The sequence below is a fragment of the Hippopotamus amphibius genome, chromosome 10, assembly GCF_030028045.1.
Source record: "Hippopotamus amphibius kiboko isolate mHipAmp2 chromosome 10, mHipAmp2.hap2, whole genome shotgun sequence".
NCBI classification, from domain to species: Eukaryota; Metazoa; Chordata; class Mammalia; order Artiodactyla; family Hippopotamidae; genus Hippopotamus; species Hippopotamus amphibius.
Genome location: NC_080195.1, coordinates 52,138,936 through 52,159,914, shown reverse-complemented (window position 1 = coordinate 52,159,914; position 20,979 = coordinate 52,138,936). Strand labels below are relative to the sequence as shown.

General features: G+C 37.4%; 1 protein-coding gene across 2 annotated transcripts in view; it reads right to left on the bottom strand.

Moving 5' to 3' along the window:
• The window catches only part of GSK3B (glycogen synthase kinase 3 beta), a 194,071-nt gene extending 173,311 nt beyond the window's left edge, over positions 1 to 20,760 (bottom strand). For both annotated transcript variants that reach the window (XM_057696192.1, XM_057696193.1), the window contains exon 1: positions 19,611 to 20,760. In XM_057696192.1, coding sequence (XP_057552175.1) covers positions 19,611 to 19,698 — 88 coding nt within the window. In that variant the 5' untranslated portion in view covers positions 19,699 to 20,760. The remainder of the gene's footprint in view (positions 1 to 19,610) is intronic.
• Between the last annotated feature and the right edge of the window lie 219 nt (positions 20,761 to 20,979).

Here is a 20,979-nt window from a genome sequence, read left to right as displayed (position 1 = left end):
ACCAATTGTAAAATAGATAGCTGGTGGGAAGTTGCCGTGTAACAAAGGGAGATCAACTCGATGATGGGTGATGCCTTAGAGGGCCAGGACAGGGAGGGTGGGAGGGAGTCATGGGAGGCAGGGGATATGGGATATATGTATAAATACAGCTGATTCACTTTGGTGTACCTCAAAAGCTGGTACAAGAGTGTAAAGCAATTATATTCCAATTAAGAGCTTAAAAAAAACGGTTCAGAGACCTAAATATAAGAAATAAGACTATAAAATCCTTAGAAGAGAACATATGTGTACATCTTCATGATTTAGGATTCGGGAATACTTTTTCAAATAAGACACCAAAAGCACAAGGAGGAAAGAAGCAGGTAAATTCAACTTCATTAAAATTTAAAACTTTTGTGCATCTAAGTACACTGTCAAGAGAGTGAAAAGATTACCCACTTAATGGCAGAATGTATTTTCAAATCATGTATCTGATAAGGGTCTAATATCCAGAATATATAAAGAAGCCTTACAACACAACAACAAAAAAGCAAATCCAATTTTAAAATGGGGAAAGGAGTTGAATAGACATTTCTCCAAAGAAGCTATACAAATGGCCAATAAGCCCGTCAAAAGATGCTCAACATCATTAGTCATTAGGGAAATGCAAATCAGAATCACAAACATATCACTTCACACCAACTAGGATGGCCATTATCAAAACATGGAAAATAACAAATGTTGGTGAAGATGTGGAAAAATTAGAACCCTCATAAACTGCTGGTGGAAATGTAAAATGAGGCACTCACTGTGGAAAACTGGCAGTTCCTCAGTAAACACCTAAGAAAACTGACAAGTGTTCCAAAAAAATTTTGTACACAAATGTTCACAGCAGCATTATTCACAATAGCCCAAATCTAGAAACAACCCAAACATCCATCAGCTGAATACACAAAATGTGGTATATCCATACAATGGAATGTTATTCAGCCATAAGAAGGAATGAAGGACTGATACATGCTATAACATGGGTGAACCTTGAAAACATTATGCTACGTGAAAGAGGCCAGACACAAAGACCACATGTTGTATGATTCTACTTAGGAATGGTCCAGAACAAGCAAATCCATAGTCGGAAAGCAGATTAGTGCCAGGGTCTGGGGAGAGGGATGATTGCAGAGTAACTACTTAATGAATATAAGGTTTCCTTTTGCGGTGTGAAAAAGTTCTGGAACTAGATAGCGGTGATGGATACACAAGACTGTGAATGTACTTAATGTCACTGAATTCTACACTTTAAAATACAAATTCAATTTTACATTGTTTATTTTACCACAAAAAGAAAAATCACACACACACACACAACCCTAGCTCTGTCCAATAAAAGGGCCTACAAATAACCCAACCACAGCAACAAAGACTCAGTTGATGGTCTTCAAATATTATTTTACACTACAAGGAATCAAAACCCCTTAGAGAAATAACTGGTTCTAGATCTGAGACAGGTGATGTACAAGATGACCCCAGAACATCTTTTTATACTGGAAAACAGGGTTTCCAAAGATTACTGAGGTTTTTAATCGAGGAATAGAGGAGCCAACATGAAGGGGCTCCCACTAGCTAAAGATGAGACAATTTGAGAATTAGAAAGAATAACTACAATGAATTAAAACAAATATATTCAAAATCAGGGGTTCATAATGATTCTTAAAAACAAACAAACAAACAAACAAAAAACCTCACTGGCCACCTCTATCAAATACTAGGAAAAGATCCAGACATTTATTCTGCTGTTCCTCAGAATAATCATACAATTGATTGAGGTAAAGAAGTTCTTTTTTACAGAAGAACTCCAACAAATAAAACAGAAGGAATAATAAAATATCACCACCATGAGATACAGGGATCTAGATGGGGGTTGGCAAACTTTTTCAGTGCCAATAAAGAGCTAAGTGGAAAGGGAAAGGGAGAAGAGAAGCAGAATGGGAGAAAGAAGGAACGTGTGACTCACTCTCCCCTTCCTTCAGCCTAGTTGGCAACAAGCCAATGAGGCGCTGCTACTAGCTGTTCCTTTAAAAAAGTCCTGCCAAGGACAAAGAGTATTTTATTTTATAAGAAAAGGTTTCTCATGAAAGTCACTCTGCCTCAAGTTGTGAAAACTGCCTGGTGTTCTTAGAGCCCCCAAAGAGCTTGGCTATTTCAAAATAGAAAATAAAAAGTTAGGAAACGAAAAACAAAAATTGGGGGGTTGGGGGGTGGGAAGGCTCTCTCCCCCACTTCCTCAGAATTTAGGAGGAATAAACAATGAAGGAAAAAAAATACTGTACTCTGCTTATCTCAATCCACAGTTAACAGTCTTAGTGGTTTTGAATGGTTCTAAACAGTTTTCCAAATTTTCAGAGGGCACCTCAGACTATTTAACTCTACTGAGCAAGACTACAGACATTGAAGTTGGGAGAAAAAAATCTTCACATTCCATAGTAATCTGGTCTGCCCACGATAGTTAAACATTTTATAACTAATAGTCAAATACAAACTAGCCTGAAAACAGTTTTCAAGAGAAAAATATGTAGTATAAAAAGACTGACTACACAGACATCAGATATACTCAAAATATACATCTCACATTAAAAACAAACAAAAACTTTATGGACACTGGGCCAACATCTGCTGACTACAAATAGTACTCACTGAAAAAGTGCCAGATCCCTAACAGGAGCTGTAACTTTATGCCCTATAAAATATATTTAAGATAGGACTTCCATTATAGGCATACGGAGATATTGCAGGTGCGGTTCCAAACCAACTCAAGAAAATGAATATCACAATAAAGTGAGCCACACAAATTTTTTGGTTTCCCAGCACACATAAAAGTTATGTTTACACTACACTGCAGTCTATTAAGTATGCAATAGCACTATGTCCACAAAAAACAATGTATACACCTTAATTAAAAAATACTTTATTGCTAGGTGCCATTAATAAGGTGCTGATGGGAAGGGTGCCTGACAGGGGAGGACGGACGAATGAAATTGAACCACCACCTCCTGAAATGCCCCCTTGGCAGAAGAGACAAGAAGGCAGCAGAAGGGGTGGTTGGGGTGGTGGAGGTGGAGGTGGTGGGAATGGAAGAGGTGGTTGGGGTGGGGGAGGAGGTTGGGGAGGGGGAGGAGGAGGGGGAGGAAGGTGGAGTAGAGGTGGAAGAGGGGGTGGTAGAGGAGGAGGTTTCCAAGGCAGGGGAGATTATGGGGGGAGGGGAGTTTATGGTGGGAGGGGAGATTACGGTGGGAGGGGAGATTATGGTGAAGAGGGGGCTATGGAGGAAGAGGGGGCTATGGAGGAAGAGGGGGCTATGGTGGGGGAGGTTATGGAGATCTATATGGAGGAGGTGGTGGTGGATATAGAAGGTATTAAAAGCTACAAAATTAAAAAAAAAAACTTTATTGCTAAAAATGCTAACCATCATCTGACAACACAGGGATGCCACAAACCTCCAGTCTGTAAAAAATGCGGCATCTGCAAAGTGCAATAAAGCGAAGCACAGTAAGAAGAGGTATGACAGTACTTTAAAAAGGCACCTGGTGATGATTTTTCCTGAAATAAGTTTAAAAAATGATTTGGAGGCTTTCCTTATGACCACCCTACGCATGCCCATTAAAAAACAAAACAAAACAAAAAAACCCAGGATAGAGGTAACAACCTACACCTAAGCCTTAATTATTTTTATTAATACTAAAAATAATAGCAGCTAAGGTTACTCTGTGCCAGACACTGTGCCAAACACCTTACGTGCATGATTACCTCCTTTAAGCATTACAATCACCCAGAAAGGTAGGTATTATTATCACCAATTCCAGATGAGGAAAATGAAGGTATAAAAAGTTAGTAACTTGTCTAAGCCCACCATATCTGATCAAAGAGGGGGTTCTGGCCTTATAATGTCAAAAATAGGCATAAAGTTACACATAATAAAAGATACTACCAAATCTCACTCCAAAAGCACTTTAATTTACACAGTATTCTCTGAAACCTTCCCCTCTGGAGCATGGAATTCATCCATGCAAAGCAAAGGACACAGGCCATGTGTCAGGTAGTAAATTTATTATCCTTTCCTTCTTCCTTAAGTAGAGCAGCTTAGTCTCTTTCCTAGTATTACTGCTACATTGCTGTTTCTAAAGTGTAAAACCCAAATGGGCAGTTCATTACAATTATACAGTAGCACAGTAAAGTCAAAAGAGCAAAGATTTAGGAATCAGACAGATTAGGGATCCATTCCCAGTTTTGCCCTGTTGATAGTTTTGTGTTCTTTATCCTCCAGAAGGGCCTCAGGTTCCTTGTCTGTAAAATGAAGATATCACCTACGTCCGGTAGAGTGATGCTCTTTAAATGTTGGCTCCCCTCCCTTCTCTTCTAAAATAAAAGCAACGTCCAAATATCTATGGCAAAGACTCCAAAGTGTGATCCAAGGAATACCAACCCTTAGAGGGATCCTACAAGCAACATCTCCTAAACTTCTTTAGCCACAGAATATTTATTACAAGCTTAACACTGCTTAGAGTAACCAATGTAGGAAATGCTGACCAAAGGACTTTTACATAGGTTAAAAAACAAATGACACTTTGCTTCAGATTCTATGATAGCTCTTTTGGCTCTTCAGTGTTCATTTTTATCCACTATCTAGTTTCTGCCTGCATTCTGGATAGCTGAAAAGGCAAATAAGTGCCTTGTGAATATATGAATACTCCATCTATAAACTATTATACGTTAAAACCCAGATGTCCTCTTATAAGTGTGGTCTGAAAAATCCAATAGGGCTTGTTACTGCGATGTTAACAGAAAACAGTGTTTTCCACTAGTCTTCCAGTTACAGAGTAGAGGAGACAGGGAATAAAAAGCTCATGTATCAGTTTTCATTTACCAGGATTGTACAACGTAAACTAAATTACTACCAACATAATGTGTATCTGGCCTCACCATAGAGAAAAAGGCAGTACAGAGAATGGGAGCCAATTATACTGTATCTGAATTTTGAATCATCACAGAATTTTATTGTAATCTGACGCTCAAAACACTTATCAACTAAGAAAAGTCCCTCAGAAGCACAGAAAATTTACTCCAATCATGAAAACTACAAATCAAACTTTTAAATTAATATTTAACTACCCTCAAAAGCTACAAAAATACTACTTAGAAAGAAAATCATGATTATGAACTGATGTACTAAAATTTGGTCTCTATGCTCAAAATTCAATGCTTTAAATTTCTGATTTATTTTTCAACATTCAACATTTATTAAGCATCAACTAGATAAAAAGGATCTTCAGGTGCAAGAATAATGCAAAGCAACAACAAAAGTTATTGAGGGACTTCCCTGGTGGTCCAGTGGCTAAAACTACGTGCTCCCAAGGCAGGGGGCCGGGGTTCAATCCCTGGTGAGGGAACTAGATTCCGTATGTCGCAACTAAGAGTTCGTTCGCATGCCACAACTAAAACCCCACTCAGCCAAATTAACCAATTAATTTAAAAAAAATTATTGAGACCTCAGGAAACAATAAGGATGGAAGCAGGTGGGTGAAGTCTAACGCTTGCCATTGCCTTAAGTCAAGCTATGATGTGTCAAACTCAAAATCAGTGTCTTCAAGTTACCAGAGGTAGCAAGACTCCATTTTTGCACATCATTCACATTCTCTTAGGACAGTAAAGTGGTTAAGAATAAGAGCTGTAGATTAAATTACCTTGGTTGAAATCCAAGCTCTGCCATCTGCTGGTTATGAAACCTTGGCAAAAGTTACCTAACCTCTCTAAGCCTCTATTTCCTCAACGACAATGGGATCTGGCTCATGACTGCCTTTGCAATATGAATTTCAACTATATTTGTTACCCATCTCTTATAGCCACTATTTCACAGACAGGCTGTATTAATTTTAAAGCAAGGTATTTATTTGCTCTTAAAATTTTTACTTCAAAAGGATAAAACAATTTAACTTTACTTGTATATGACTGACAATTTACTTTCTCCTTGGTAAGCAACATTAATAAAAAGTAAAAGTTCCAAAACCCTACCCTAAGAAACCTTAGTTTAACCAATTTCCCAGAATCTTCCTATTTTCTTTCCAAATTATAAAGGTCACATTGTGCAGCAGCTGAAAGAACAAATTCAAAGTATGCTATGAAATCTGCTGGCTGTGAAAGGCCCTCTAAGCCTTAGGTTCCTCATTTGTAAATTATATTTACCTTACCAGATTGTGGTAAAGATTAAATAAGATAGAAATAAATTGCTTAGTATAGTTCAATGACATAGTAAGTACTAAGAAACTTTTTGTCTTTTACTGAAAGTCTGGTGGCTTGAGTTCAACATGCCGGGCCTATTCCCTACTAACTGTGAGATCCTAAATAAATCAAAATATTTTTAACTCCATTATCCATTAAATAGGGAAAATACTGCCTCAAAGCATTATGAAAGTTATATGAAATAACAGTGCTTGGCACACAGTAAACACTCAAACAGCAGCTGAACCTGAATTATTCTAGTTCTATGATCTGGGCTACCATCATTAGCATCTAGGGAAACTCAATACTCATCATAACCACAATCTTTTTTCTAATTAACTTCTTCCCCAACCCTCACTCCTATGGTCAACAGCAGCATTTCTTACCTCTTCCCTAAATTTTAGAAACTACATAGACTTTCCCAGGCATATGTGAGAAACAAAGTATGTTGTTGTTGTTGTTAGTTGGGACGTAAAGTTAAGCTACACTTTTAGACAATATCTTACTCCTAAATTAATAATGATACCTGACAAGCTGTACAATTTATATTGATGCCAAATACAAGACAGTGGAGTCAGAGAATCTTCTGCCTCTGTGGATCTTTCTTTTCCAAGGACTCCAGGAAATGGCCCACCTTCTCCTACTTTAGAAGTCATGACACACAGACCCTTTGTTTCTTACTAAGTGCTCACTCACCACTATAGCAGAAATATAATACTAGAACGTTTCCTCTATCCTTTGAAAGGGCACAGCCACTCTTTTAATTTTCTATAAATTGTCAGGAAGTAAATACACACTGTAAAGTCCCAAAACCCTCTCAATAAAGGTTATCCCTGATGTTCAACTGAATTTAAATAGAATTATGCTTTGTTCTTTAGTAGCTCCTCTTAGATTTCAATGGCACAGCAAGCATTTGCTACTTGCAGAGAAAATAAATCTGTCTAAGAATCACGCCCTAGGTCAGCCAAACATCTCAAAAGGTATATAATTGGTCAAAGAAGCAGATACAATGTTGATCAGTAAAAAACAAATTATTATCCTGACAGTATGATTTTTCAAAACTCAATACAGACTGCCAAATTTTACAGCTATTTAAGAAGTTAGATTATTTAGTAAAGAGAACCCTTACTGTTTATTAGTATTTCTTACTTTCTCTGGGAAAGCTCTTGAATTGATATACCAATATACACTAGTATATCAGACAAGTAAACATTATCTGAGAGGCCCTGTAAAAATTAAAGTTTTCATAAATCCCCACAATACAATTACATGTCTAAGTACATCTATGGTGAAAGGGCCTACTCATATTTAAACAGTCTGTTGACTTTGTCTCTTGCAGAATAAGCTGCTTGGTAAAAATAAGGAAACTGATTTATCACTTTTCATTATTCTAAATCTTTCTACCCTGGCTCACTCCAAATAAACTCCTGGAAGGCTTGGGGGTATTGTACTAGCTGAACAGGCTCAATGTTTCAAAGGTATTGTGCTTACCAACCAGTGCAACCTACCACGTGAGTTCTTTAATTCAGCTATCCATCCAGAGTTGACACCCCTCTGTGCTCTGCACATAGTATCACATCTTTGTGTCTCTTTCCTTTCCCTACTATTGCTCCTTTGCATTTAAACAAAAACCCAGGTTTAACTTTATAAATTAATTTTTTGTATCAATACTTAAATGTATCTAGAAACATGAGTGATAGTTTGATGACCTGGAAACTCTATTACCATGTAACTATCATGTATAGTATACATGTAACTACCATGACAAATTACCTTCAACTCAAATATGTATTAAGTAACCCACTACAGAAAGCACTGTGCTCCACAATGCAGGAAATACAAATGTGAGTAAAATACTGTTTTGGCAGTACTTGAATTTATAGTCAGCTAGGGAGAGACAAAACAAGTTAACTAGAATACAAGACAGAATACAAGAAGAGTGATTGTGCTATAGGAGTTACATGCAAGTGCATTTCATGCCTTGGGCTAAAAGGCGTTGAAGACTAAATAGTTGAGGTGACATTATGAGATTCTGAAAGATGGGTGGCTCTTAGAAACAGAAAGGGGAGAGAATTTATGACAAAGAATATTTAGACTAATAAGATCCCATTGGGACCAGAACAATCATGGCAATAACAACATCTAACAAGCATACCAATAAGAATTTTAATATATATTTTAAGTGTGCTAAAATATGCGGAAAAAATCATTACCTCCTATACCAAGCACCTTTCTGAAGAACATAAATCTTTCAACCTCCTTTAATGTGGCATAAAATTTCAAAATAAACTGAAGACACAACTAAAAACAAAACAATGAGACAAATCAATGAAGTGTTTTTAAACTACATACACCTTATCTGTTCCTTTAGAATAGACTACATATATATGTGTATATATACACACACACATATATATACATGATTAGGTAGACAACAATATCACACAATAACATAATTCCTGGAAAATTCTAAACCTATACTGCTCAACATGTGGCTATTGAGCACTTAAATGTGGCTACTCCAAATTAGTATGTGCTATGAGAGTAAAATGCCCACTAGGTTGTGAAGATTTAGTACCAAAAAAAGAAGACAAAATTTATCATTAGTATAACGGATTTTATACTTACTACATGTTGAAATAAGATTTTGGATACATTGCTTTAAAGAAAATATATTCTTAAAATTAAGTTCACCTGTCTTTTTACTTTTTTTTTTTTTTTTAATGTGGCTCCCAGAAAATTTAAAATTACATATGTGACTCACATTTGTGGCTTGCTTTGTATCTCTATTGAATAGGTTTGGTTTAAACAACTACTTAACATTCATATTGTTCAGATTTCTGTACCTGCTTCATGTTGTTGCTTCATGTTGGTATGGTAATCACTTGATCACAATGATACAAAGTAACTTTCCAAACATCTATGCTTTGGTGTCTAGACATTGAAAAGGTGAGACACCTGCCAAAAAAGTGTGTCAGCTTCTTAACTATGCTTTTGGAGCAAATGCGGAAAAAACAACCAACTAAAAACTTTTCCAGATACATTTACAAAACAGTTAATACTCCAGGTACTACTGGCTGATGTCATGAGACTATGTTAGATAAGAACTACTAAGGTATGCAAAGATGTGGGATCCAGGAAATAGGCGAGTGGACCCTAAAGAGCAATGAAAGAAGTTAGAGGATGACAGCTGTACAGCAGGGGCCTGGATAACAACCAGGCCAGATCCCAATAGGACAGGACACTAGGAAAAAGGACTCTCCAGGAAAAGAATGGAGGGTAGGGCAGAATCTAGAGGATGCTTAATAAAATTTGAGGGGAAAAAATCAAGACTGTGATCATTGCAAGCTGTGCAAGAAAAAGAAAATGGCAACAAAAAAGTGTAAAAAAAAAAAAACCTAAAAGCAAAGGAAATGTCATTGTCACTTCAGAAACAGTTTGATAATTCTCTAAAACATGAAACAGTTACAATGTGACCTAGCAATTCCACTCTTAAGTGCGTACCCCAAAGATCTGAAAATACATGTCCACATGAAAACTTGTTCACAAATGTTCATATCAGCATAATTCACAATAGCCGAAAAGCAGAAACTATCCAAATGTCCACTGACGGATGAACAGATAAACAAATGGTGGGATTTCCATACAATGGAATATTATTCAGCAATAAAAAGTTAATGAAGTACTGATAAATGCTACAACATGGATGAACCTAGAAGACATTATGTGAAGTAAAAGAAGCCAGTCACAAAAGGCCACATATTTTATGATTCCATTTATATGAAATGGCAAGAATAAGCAAATTCATAGAGACAGAGAGTATATTAGTGGTTGTCTAGAGCTGGGAGGAAGGGAAATATGAGGAATAACTACTAATGGATACAGGGTTTCTTTTTGTAGTGATTAAAAATGTTCTAAAATTAGACTGTGGTGATGGCTGCATCACTCTATAAGTACTGGAAACCACTTAGCTGTACACCCTAAATTAATTAATTTTATGGTATGTGAATTATATCTCAATAGTGCAGTTTTTAAAAGGAAATGTAATCATTATACACTACTCACTTCAGCAAAGAATATTGCTTAATGCCTAGATATCGAGTATTGATTATTTAATAATTTAAATACATAAAATAGTTATTTAACTAAAAATGGTATTATATTAGCAATAAAGTAAAAGGGAGATGGGGATGACAATAATATCTAAAAATAATTTTAAGAAATAAATAGTATACTAATTAAAATCACGATAAAACTACAAGAGGAAACAGCTATCACAGTTAAGGTTGCCTCTGAGAAACACAAATGAAGGAGAGAAGTTTAGCTTCCATACTAAGACTTTCTGCACTATTTGATTTCTTTAAATCATATGATACACACTATTACTTAATAAAAAAATTTATTTAAAATTTTTTAAGACTAAGGAATGTTTGGTTTAGGAGCAGAATGAAACCGTGCGCTCTTAAAGAGGTAAAAGGCACAGGCTTCATTGACATTGACGCACTCTGCGCCTCTGATCTCTCAAGAGAACAGGTTTTCTCATCTAAGATGTTCAAAAAATGGAAAGTTAAAGGAAAATATCAATTATCTTTTGTATTATTCTTCACCATGAACTAAACAGCTATTTCCAGCAAGAACACATACAATACCTACTTGACACCATAGATCAATTCTCAAATACACAAAGAGTGGCAAATATTTTAAATGTGCCACTAAGTGTTCATTGGTTATGACTATTATCGTTTTACCCCTTATTAGCAAGAGAAGCACTCTCTCATTTCAGTACTTACTCTCCATCTACCTCATATTCAGAAAAATAAGGGTTTAGGAATCTGCCAGGATGAAAAACAACAGCAATTTTCTAGAATAACTGATTTAAATTCTGTTTTAATTCTAACACTCTTATGCTAAAGCCAGCGTTAATTTAGGTCTGTATACCCAAAATGTAATTCCATAGCAGAAATAATCTGTAAAGATTCAGAATATCTATGGAAGGATACTTAAGAAATTGGAATGCTGACTGTCTCCAGGAAAGAGGACTGGTAGTTACAGAGCAGGAGGAAGAGGAAGACATCACTGAACAGTTTTTAAATTTTGAATCATGTGAGTAAATTCCCTTTTTAAAAGCAAAATATGCAAATAAGACAAGGATTGAATTGTCTATCATACAGTATCCAATTAATAATATTATTGTGGTTGTTACTATACATTATGTAAATATGATATACATGTATACATATAATTTATTATTGTTATCATTATTATTATTGAAACCCTACCAACTCAAAGCTTCCCTCTTCCCTTCAGAGTTTAAATAATGTGTAAAGTGCAAAAGCTCTGACATTCCAGTAAGACAGCAAATGCACCTATAATACTGTCAGGCTGATGCCAGGCATAACTCCAGCACTCGAATTCTGCAGGTGCTGCCTTTACAAACTCAAAAGTCTAGGAATGGCAACTTGACTCAGCTCAGTAACTTCCACACAGATCATGAAGAAAGTGGTTAATCAATTAAAAAGAATTAACTGATTTTACAGAATAAAGGGAAGCAGAGGGGGTCACATTTTTAAAAGATAAGTTATCCTTCCTTGGATAGAAATCTGAAACATCTCCTCACTTATAGTACTCAATTAAGCCCCTAAGAATTTCTTAGACTTTCAAAAGAGAAAAAAGTACTTTGTCATGACTGTCCTTTTTCTTCAGGTCAACAATTAAGATAACCCACCTTTTCAATTCTCATTACAGAGGCCATTAGTGTGTCTGGTAAAGTTACTCTCTAACAGCTTATCATAATTCATAAGAAAGCTTAAATGACTCCATGCAGTGCCTTCTAAGCATTCCACAAAGGTATGGGCATGTCAAAATCCAAACAGCAACTCTATATACACCACAGAAGAAAAAATAAGACAACAAATCTTAAATCAGATAAAATGCTGTTGTTGAGTAATATATATAGATGGACAATAGAAGAAAGAGTTGGAAATAATACTCTGGGTTAGCATACTGAAGACCGTAGTACCTTTATCCATATCACTGAAAACCAACTGGAGCTGGTCAACCAGACAGAGATGACCCAGTTCTCTTCCTCATCACTTTAGTAACCAAGAAATTAGAGACTGTTTAATGCAATGAGATGTTATTAAGGAACCCCAGCTATCCAGAAGAGACTTTCCTGACTTCTGTCCTTTTAAGAGGTGAAGTTAGTATAATTTAACCTTCTCTAGATCAAAATTGTGAACATCTATCAGAGTGATTCCTCCCGGAGTTGTGTGAGGTTACACTAAGTAATCCCAATACGCTTGTTTTCCTGAACTGTCTATGCTTTTTAGAAGGTGTAATGCTTAATATCAGTGTAATTCACTCCCTTCTAATTTGCAGTTTAAAAAAAAAAAAAAAGACGACTGAATGATTTAGAACTATGTGTTAAATAATAAAAAAAAGAACTCTAAATAAAAGTCAAAAAATAACCTACGAGGAAAGTTCATGTACCATTTGTGTGGCGATTTTAGCTGCTCAGGAGCCTTTTTGGTTCACTTCCTGATTGTCAACTACCAACCAATTCCAAAAAGGTGATGTTCCAAATAATCCAACCGCACACTGATGCATAGCTGTTATTCTTTAACAACAACAACAACCTAAAGGCTCACAGTTCTAGACACAACTGTCCAACAGATACTTGACTAACTGGTTGTGTACATATACTACTACTACTAATAAAATTTCATGAAGTTTGCTGTCAAATATTAAAAGGAAGGGTAGAACATTTAAAACACTTCACAACCTATAGGAAGAGATGGAGAGAAATAATCCTTAATAATGGCTAATTTGGAGAATCACATTCTAATATTACCTGGAAATATAAATATACCAGATTTACTTATGAACAATCAGTACTTTTCAATAAAATCCAGTGCTCAAACTGTACATTAAACAAAAAAATACTATATACTACTTATTTTTCTTATTGTGCTGGCATAAGCCCTAACATTTCCATTTTCAATGGTTGTCTTTTCTCTGAAATCTTAAAAGAACTGAGAATTTCTTCCAATATAAGTAATTAAGTACTATATTTGCTAACAGGCACGCTTGAAACTAATTTCAAAAGCAGTACTAATCATGAAAGTCTTACACAGTCACTGCTAAATTATCAATGAAAGGCTATCCTAAAAGCAAAAGGCACTTTAGCTTATCTCTGGAATCCAAGTGTTAAGATGACAGCAATCCATTCTCTATAAAATATAAAGAGCAAGAGCTCTAGAATCAGAATGCCTGTATTTGAATTCTAGCAGAGCAATTTTCTGGCCAGGTAATCTTGGACAAGTTGCTTCACTTCTCTAAATCTCATTTACCTATCTATAAAGTGGAGATAATAGTATTGGCTACTTTGTAGAGTTGCAATGATTAAAATGAGCTGTATGTAAAGAATAGGCAGAGTGCTTATTAACATGTAATAAACATTCAATAGACATATCACAAGTCAATCACGTTATATTTATGGCCCCTTTCTATTAAAGCAACCTACTTATGTTTGGCTTCCTAAGCCAAGGAATTCAACATGATACCATTAACGGTAATGAAACAAAGGAGTATTAATGTTACTGCTTTGCAACAATGTTATTAATATTTTTGCCTGCCTACCTATCATCTCCTTGGCTTTAGGGCATGCTTATTCAATCCTACCCCTGTAAATTCATTTAAATTATACCACCATCTAAAACACAAGTTTCTATGGGAGTTCCCTGGTGGCCTCGTGGTTAGGGTTCTGGGCTTTCACTGCCGTGGGATAGGTTCAATCCCTGCTCCGGGAACTGAGATCCCACAAGCTGCAGAGTGCAGCCAAAAGTGTTTAAAATTTTTAAAATAAATAAAATACAAGTTTCTAGGAAAATAGTGCCTCCTTCATCAGGAATGTTTACTTTTCATTATTAAATTGATTTGAAAGGACAATCAAGAAATTAACAACTCCAGATTATATTAATAAAGGAACACGTTAAAGGTTCATGCCATTGCTGGCTATGGTATACTGGAGACAAAAGGAAAAGCTGGTTTGGCAAAATTAGTTTTGAAATAACCAAAACATCATTGCCTCAATATGATTAAACTAAAATGCTTCTAAGAAAACGATTCAATACAAAAATATAAGATTCAATCATTTATGGAATTTCAACTTGCATACCCTTTGAAGTAGACCTTTCTCCCCCAAAGGTAAGCAAAAGTGAGAAAGGAAATTGTAAACTAAGAATCCAAATCTACAAAGTTGTGCCTTTGTATCTTGTTTCAGACCAAGTATATTACACACATGGGTATAAACTGAAATAATTTACTGAATGTCCATGTGCTCAATGTTAATTCATTTAAAAAAAACTAAAATAAGAACTTTAATAATAAACAGAATAGAATAAATATCCCTTTATTTTATCAATTTAATGGTAGGAAACTTTTAGGAAAACAAATTGTTCTCCTATAACTCTCAGTTTTTCCTTGCTGTTCTATTCACATAGGTCTTCATATAAATATATGAGGGTGAGTCAAAAATTATCTGCACTCTTGCTGTAGAATTTATAGAAGTTTAAATATAACTGGAGTGCGGATAATTTCTGACTCACCCGCATACATTTCTACATCACACTCAACCAAGGTCAAAGACAACTTATATAACCAAAGATAATTTATACAACCCAAGACAGAAGCAAAGATTGCAACCTCTACTTTAAAACAAATGAACCATGAAAATACTTCTATTCTTGCAATCATGCAAGATTCCCTCTCCACACCACCCCCTCCAACCCCTCACCCCCCAAAACAGGCTAGAAAATGATGCTAAACATTCCAATAAATTCATTTACTCATGGTGATTATGTTCTTAGTAGAACAATTATCTGGGAAATCAGGTTGGTTCTGTTAGTACCAGCATATAATCCCATCACACCCACGTGCTCTGCTCCTCCACTCTCCTGATGCAGGGTGGAGCATCACAAGAGACACCACAGTCCCACAGCCTGCCCAATCCCATCCCTGTCCCACAACCCCATGAGTGTTATTAAAAAGTATGGAACTAAAAAAAAACAGTATGGAACTGGGACACCAGGGTCAGCACACGCACATTTCACTACCTTCTCCATACATAAAGCACACACAAAAACAGAGCTGCCCTGGTCTCAGAATCTGCTGCTGACACTTAAACTCTGGCCTCCCCAGCCTGGCTGTTTCTCCAAAACAGTATCTCACACCAGCAACCCAAGTCCAAAACAAGGGGCAGACAGCACAGGTACAAGTATATACTGATTTTCTGAACCATGCAAGTGAAATGAGAAGATGTCACCTCATTTTCTAAATGCAATTCCCAAACAGTCAGTCATAAATTGATTTGTGAACCTCTGGGTTCTCTTTAAGTTTTTTCTTAGTACCTGTGCCTTAAAGTCATTTCACAATTAGCATTCTAGAGGTGCATATAACAAGAGAACATGCAATTTCTTATATGAAGGTCTAGTTTTTCAACAACTCTGAAAAGGTCTGGTTGGGAATGGAATGAGAACAATAAAAATAAAATTCTGGTTTTCAGTTTCACACGAGCCCTCTTCCACATTCGATAATCTAGAAATTGGTTAAATTCTAATAACCTATATTTTATATGTCACAAAGATTAAAATCCCTCGGGAACAGAGGAACTCTAAGCTGCCACATGCTCTTTGGATTTAGTTGCCATGCAACTAAATACTGCACAGTAATGTGCAACTACTATTAAATTATTCTCTTTACTAAAAAAAACTTGATCTAAAAAAGTTTTATATGAGGAAATAACTTCTCATTGACTTAGCTAGGGAACTAGCTAAATTTTCACTAGTATTTTATCAAGAGAATTTATTACTAATATTTTAACCAAAATCACCATAGACAGTCCCTTACATTCTATATTTTGAGTAAAATATCATGTGATTCTACAGAACTGTATAGCTATTAACATTTATTTAATAACACCTGAACATGGATGAGGACAAAAAAATGGTTTCACCATAGTGAGTTAAAAAAAAAAATTCAAATATACTGTATTAAACTTGGGATGAACGCTCAACTCAACAAAAAAAAGGCAAAAAATACTTGTTATAAAGTAGCTTTTAATTTCTGCTGGAGTCTGCCTATTACCACTATTTTAAACACCAGGTTTACTTAAAAATAACCATTATTTATGAAAAACTAGTTTTAAGCATGTGCCAAAGATTAAATTAATGGCTGTATACTATATCTAAAATTTTTATGTCACAGCTTAGTCCAAAAAATATTATCACTGTTTTCAAATAAATTACCATCAGGTTATTATAACTAGGTTTCAAGCGTGAGGTTTTTGAATCTACATTAAAATATTATTTTCTTTTTAGGGACTTTAAATGGAAAGCATATAAGTAAAAACCTTTAGTTTACTACTCCCAAAAATAAATCTGACAGTTTTAGGTGCAGAAAAATTAGAAACAGTGCAAGATTAATAGACTGTAAAGTTAAATATCATTGCCAGTAACCAACTGCTGTCTGCTGAATTTCAAGAAAACCTACTGTATATTAAATTTTTAAAAAGTGAACTCATCTACCCTCTCATCTCAGCACTTTCTCAACCTTCCCATTACAATCAACAATATTAACTGGGCAGTCAAATCTTCCAGACCAGTAACATCAGAATTTATTTTTAACTCCTGACTCCTTCCCAAATATTCCCCTTCAATCCAATCCAAAGTCCTGCCAGTTCTTTATTCACAGTATCTCAAATGAGTTCTTTTCATCCCATTTTTACATTTTGCTTTATATTCTCTCATTCTTCACGACATACCCTACTACTCCCTAAAAGGGCTCTGATGTCTTGTTTCTAATCCATCGACTCAGCTGCCCAAATGGTCTTCAAATATTTTGTTCAGCAACCTACAGTAAATACCAATCTCAACCAAACATTTACGGGCCCCCTCTGCCCTCCATCAGTTAAGACATTTCTCAAATTCCATCTCTTCATATATCCCTATTTAGGCCCCTTTCATTCAGATTTACTAAACGGCTTTATAAATGCAAAAATACAAATATCACTACCTCGGTGCCTCTGACCATTCCTTCCATCTAGAATCCTTTATGCTTCTCTGTCAATTCAAGTTACTGCCCCCTTTAGCACCTGCCTTAAAACACACCTCTACAGGAAGCCTTCTCTCTCCAATATATCTACCTCATCCCTTTATTTCTTGTCCCTCTGAACAAAGCATTCTATTTGTATTCATAATCTTGCAGTCATCGTGCTATTGTTTTCACATTTTGTCCCATAACCTGCCTCAACAACTGATAAGATTTTCAGGCCAAGGACTATAATTCCTTATGTATCTCTCATTTGAACAGGGGTCCCTTAGAACACTAGCACTCCAACAAACTACTCCCCTTTCTTCCAAAAAGCCCTTCAAGTCAGGGTTGTCAAACACACAGAAATAGCATCGATCTCCAACTTTTTAAATGTTAGGTTGACCTACATGGTAACAGTAAAGTCAACATCTTAACCTGCACACTTTGCAAGAGTTACTCCATCCTCAGTCAATATCCACAGAGGATTCAAAGAGAATCCTAGAAACTAAATGAAAAGTCCCCAAATTTAATATTATCAGCTATCCTCTTTTGCTCTCTGAAATAGATCTAATAAATCAATTACCTAAAATTGATTTCGAGTGGTTTTAAAGCCAAGATGAAAAACATCCTAACACTCCAGTACCACAAGAGGCTCTTAAGTACCTATTATAAGATTTGCTTCATCATAGCAGAAAATTACCCCAGAATTTTAAAATATTCCTCTCAAATGACCCCATGAAGTGCTTAGAAAGCTTGACCATTCCCTGAAAGATGCATCATCAGCTTCCCTCTTCACATACCCTGCATTCTGAACTAGCTAGTCACCAAAAAAAAATTTAACTCTCAAAATAATCTCCCATTCAGCTATTACCTTAAACTACCCTGTTTCAGGCAAGTTCCAAAAGCCAACATGAATTGAAATCCTGAGTTCAAATAAGAGTGATCACTTTAGGCTACTTAAGGACATAATCAATTTCACATAACATACTTTTTAAAAAACCTCAGTTCAATTTAAATCTCCTTCTTTTAGGCAGCAAAACAGTCTTTCTCAACCCTCATCATGCCCCTTTATGGAGGAATAAGGAAACAACATAGGTATTTTTGTCAAATTCTAAGTATGTTTAAATAAGTTGTCATTAAACACCACATAAACACATCCAAAAATAGAGATACATTACAACATATATACCAATATACCAAACATTCAACATAGAATTTTCTGCACACATCTGGGAAGAGGCTGGTAGACAGTCTAGCAACAACCTTGAACCCAACCCAAATATCTCTATATGCAGGACCACAGCCTTCTACAAAACCTGTGATAGAAAGGTCTAAATCCACATTCTTCTAACTCCATGCAAGAGTATTTTAAGTAGTCCTAAGAAGGGACCCCTGAAGTCTAACAAGTACTGAATGCAATGGCACCCCAAAACTGAACTTTAATGACAGTGACAATTCACATTCAACGTAGTACTTGGCAACATAACAATACAAGTCCCAGTCAAAACTTGGACCTACTTCCAAGTCACCTTCTGATTAAACATTAACTCTATAGTGGTAGATTGATAATGTCAAAACAGGAAGGTTAAGAGGTAACATATTAAGCCAGTTATCCAATCTGGAACAATGCATGTTGAGATACTACTGCTACTGAGTATCTATCAGCCCCACCGGTCCCTTCTAAAGGGAAGAATCAAAGCTTGGCCTCCAAACGGGAATGTGGTTACTGAGCTCGTTCATCTATGGATTAAGAACAAATACTTTATATAGTCACACAGGCAAGAAAGACACTTAGCTCCTCTATTAAGTATACAAAACTATGATAATCCCTGAGACCTGAGCTAACTAAACTATCCCTCATTCCAGAAGACACACTCTGCAAAAGCACATAATGGTTTACGAGTCTTGTCCTTCACTTTATTCCAAAGGATGAGCAAGTAAACACTTCCATCACTATTTTAAGATGGAAAAATTCAACCACTTGATAAACCTGACTATCAACTGCAAGAAAACTATAAGGAAAGAAATAAGTTTCAGATCGAATCATCTAAATAAAAATCATATTCCCTCAATTCAAGGTTAATGAGACCGGGGGAGGGGATATGGGAGAAGAAAAGAGGGAGCTGCCTCATCCTTGACCGAAGACAGGTTTTTGCCCTTTTCCATTACCTCTGTTATATCAGAAGGTCTCATATTTTAAGATCCTGGTATTTCAAAGTCTCTTATTTAAAGGGTGAGGTGGAGAAGGAGTGTAAAATAAAATCAATACTCACTGCTAACTTTCATGCTGCCAAAAGCTGAAGGCTGCTGCACTGGCTTGCAGCTCTCCGCAAAGGAGGTGGTTCTGGGCCGCCCTGACATGATCACTCTCTTTCCGAATCACCTTCTTTTCCTTCCTCCTTTTCTTCCTTTTGTTTTATGTTGGGGTGTTAGGTTAATGATAAATGCAGCATTAAGTTCTCCCACAAGAAAAAGACTTCGTCCTCTTGGCTTTTCACTCCTTTTGTACAGCTATAAAAAAAAGCGAGCGATGTATCTCTCCTTGAAGACAGATCAGTACGGATATTTAACATAGAGATGATCGGGGCCTGGGGAAAAAATACAGTTCTTTCCCCTCCCTTTCCTTGGAGGGGAAAAATGGATGGGAGGTCCTAAAAATATATATATCACGGGAAACGGGGGCAAATACTTGATTGAAAATAAGTACTCTGAATATGATATTTTCCTTGGGGATTTTTTTTCCGAGTCAATGAAGAAGGGAAGCGGCGGAAGGATCACGAGTCTACGCTTGAAAAGAAGGGGGGATGGGAAGGAAGGAGGGAGAGAGAGGGAGGGGGTGCCTCGGAGATGCGTCGGGAAACGCCGCGTCTCCGGCGGCGGCGGGATCCGGCGGGCGGACGGCTGGGGCCCGGCGAACTGGAAGGCGGCGGAGTCGCGAGTCAGTCAGAGGCGGGCGGTGGCGGCGGCTCCTCTCCTCATTGCGCCAGGAGCAGCTGCAGGCGGCGGCTGGATCCAGCGGCCATGGCGGCGGCGGAGGCAGCTCCCTTCAGACCCCAGGCAGCGGCTCCTCGACTGCTCCCCATACGCCGGGGACATGGGAACCCGGCAACCGCTTCCGTCCCTCGGGGCCCCCTCCCCCGTCCACGGCACCGGTGCGGCCGCCCTCCCGCCCCTCGCGTCTGCACGGTCCCGCTCAGGAAGTGTCCGCGCTTTGCCCCCAGCCCGGAGCCCTGTCAGTGGCTGCAGGGCCGGCTCCTCCTCGCTTCCTTCCTTCCTTCCTTTGTCATTCGGCCCGGGCGGCGACGGCGGCGGCGGCAGCACAAGCCCTCATTCGCACGGGTCGGGGGCTGCTCTGTGTGAGGAGCGCCGTCTGCGCAGCCGCCTAGCTCTTCCCCACTCCCCCTTCCCCCTCCCACTAGTCCTCCGCTCCTTCCTCCCCCACCCAGCCTTACACCGCCCAGCGCCCCGCCGCCCGCGTAACAGGCGTCTGGGAATCGCCGGCCGAGCCGGGCGTCCGCCCCTTCGGCAGGGGAGCCGAAGCCCGAGCGGAACCAATCACGGATGTCGTTTGTTTGCGGGTCCTCCCGGAAAAAGCCGATTGACCTGAGGAGCCAATTAGCAAGTGTCGCTGGAAAGTCACGC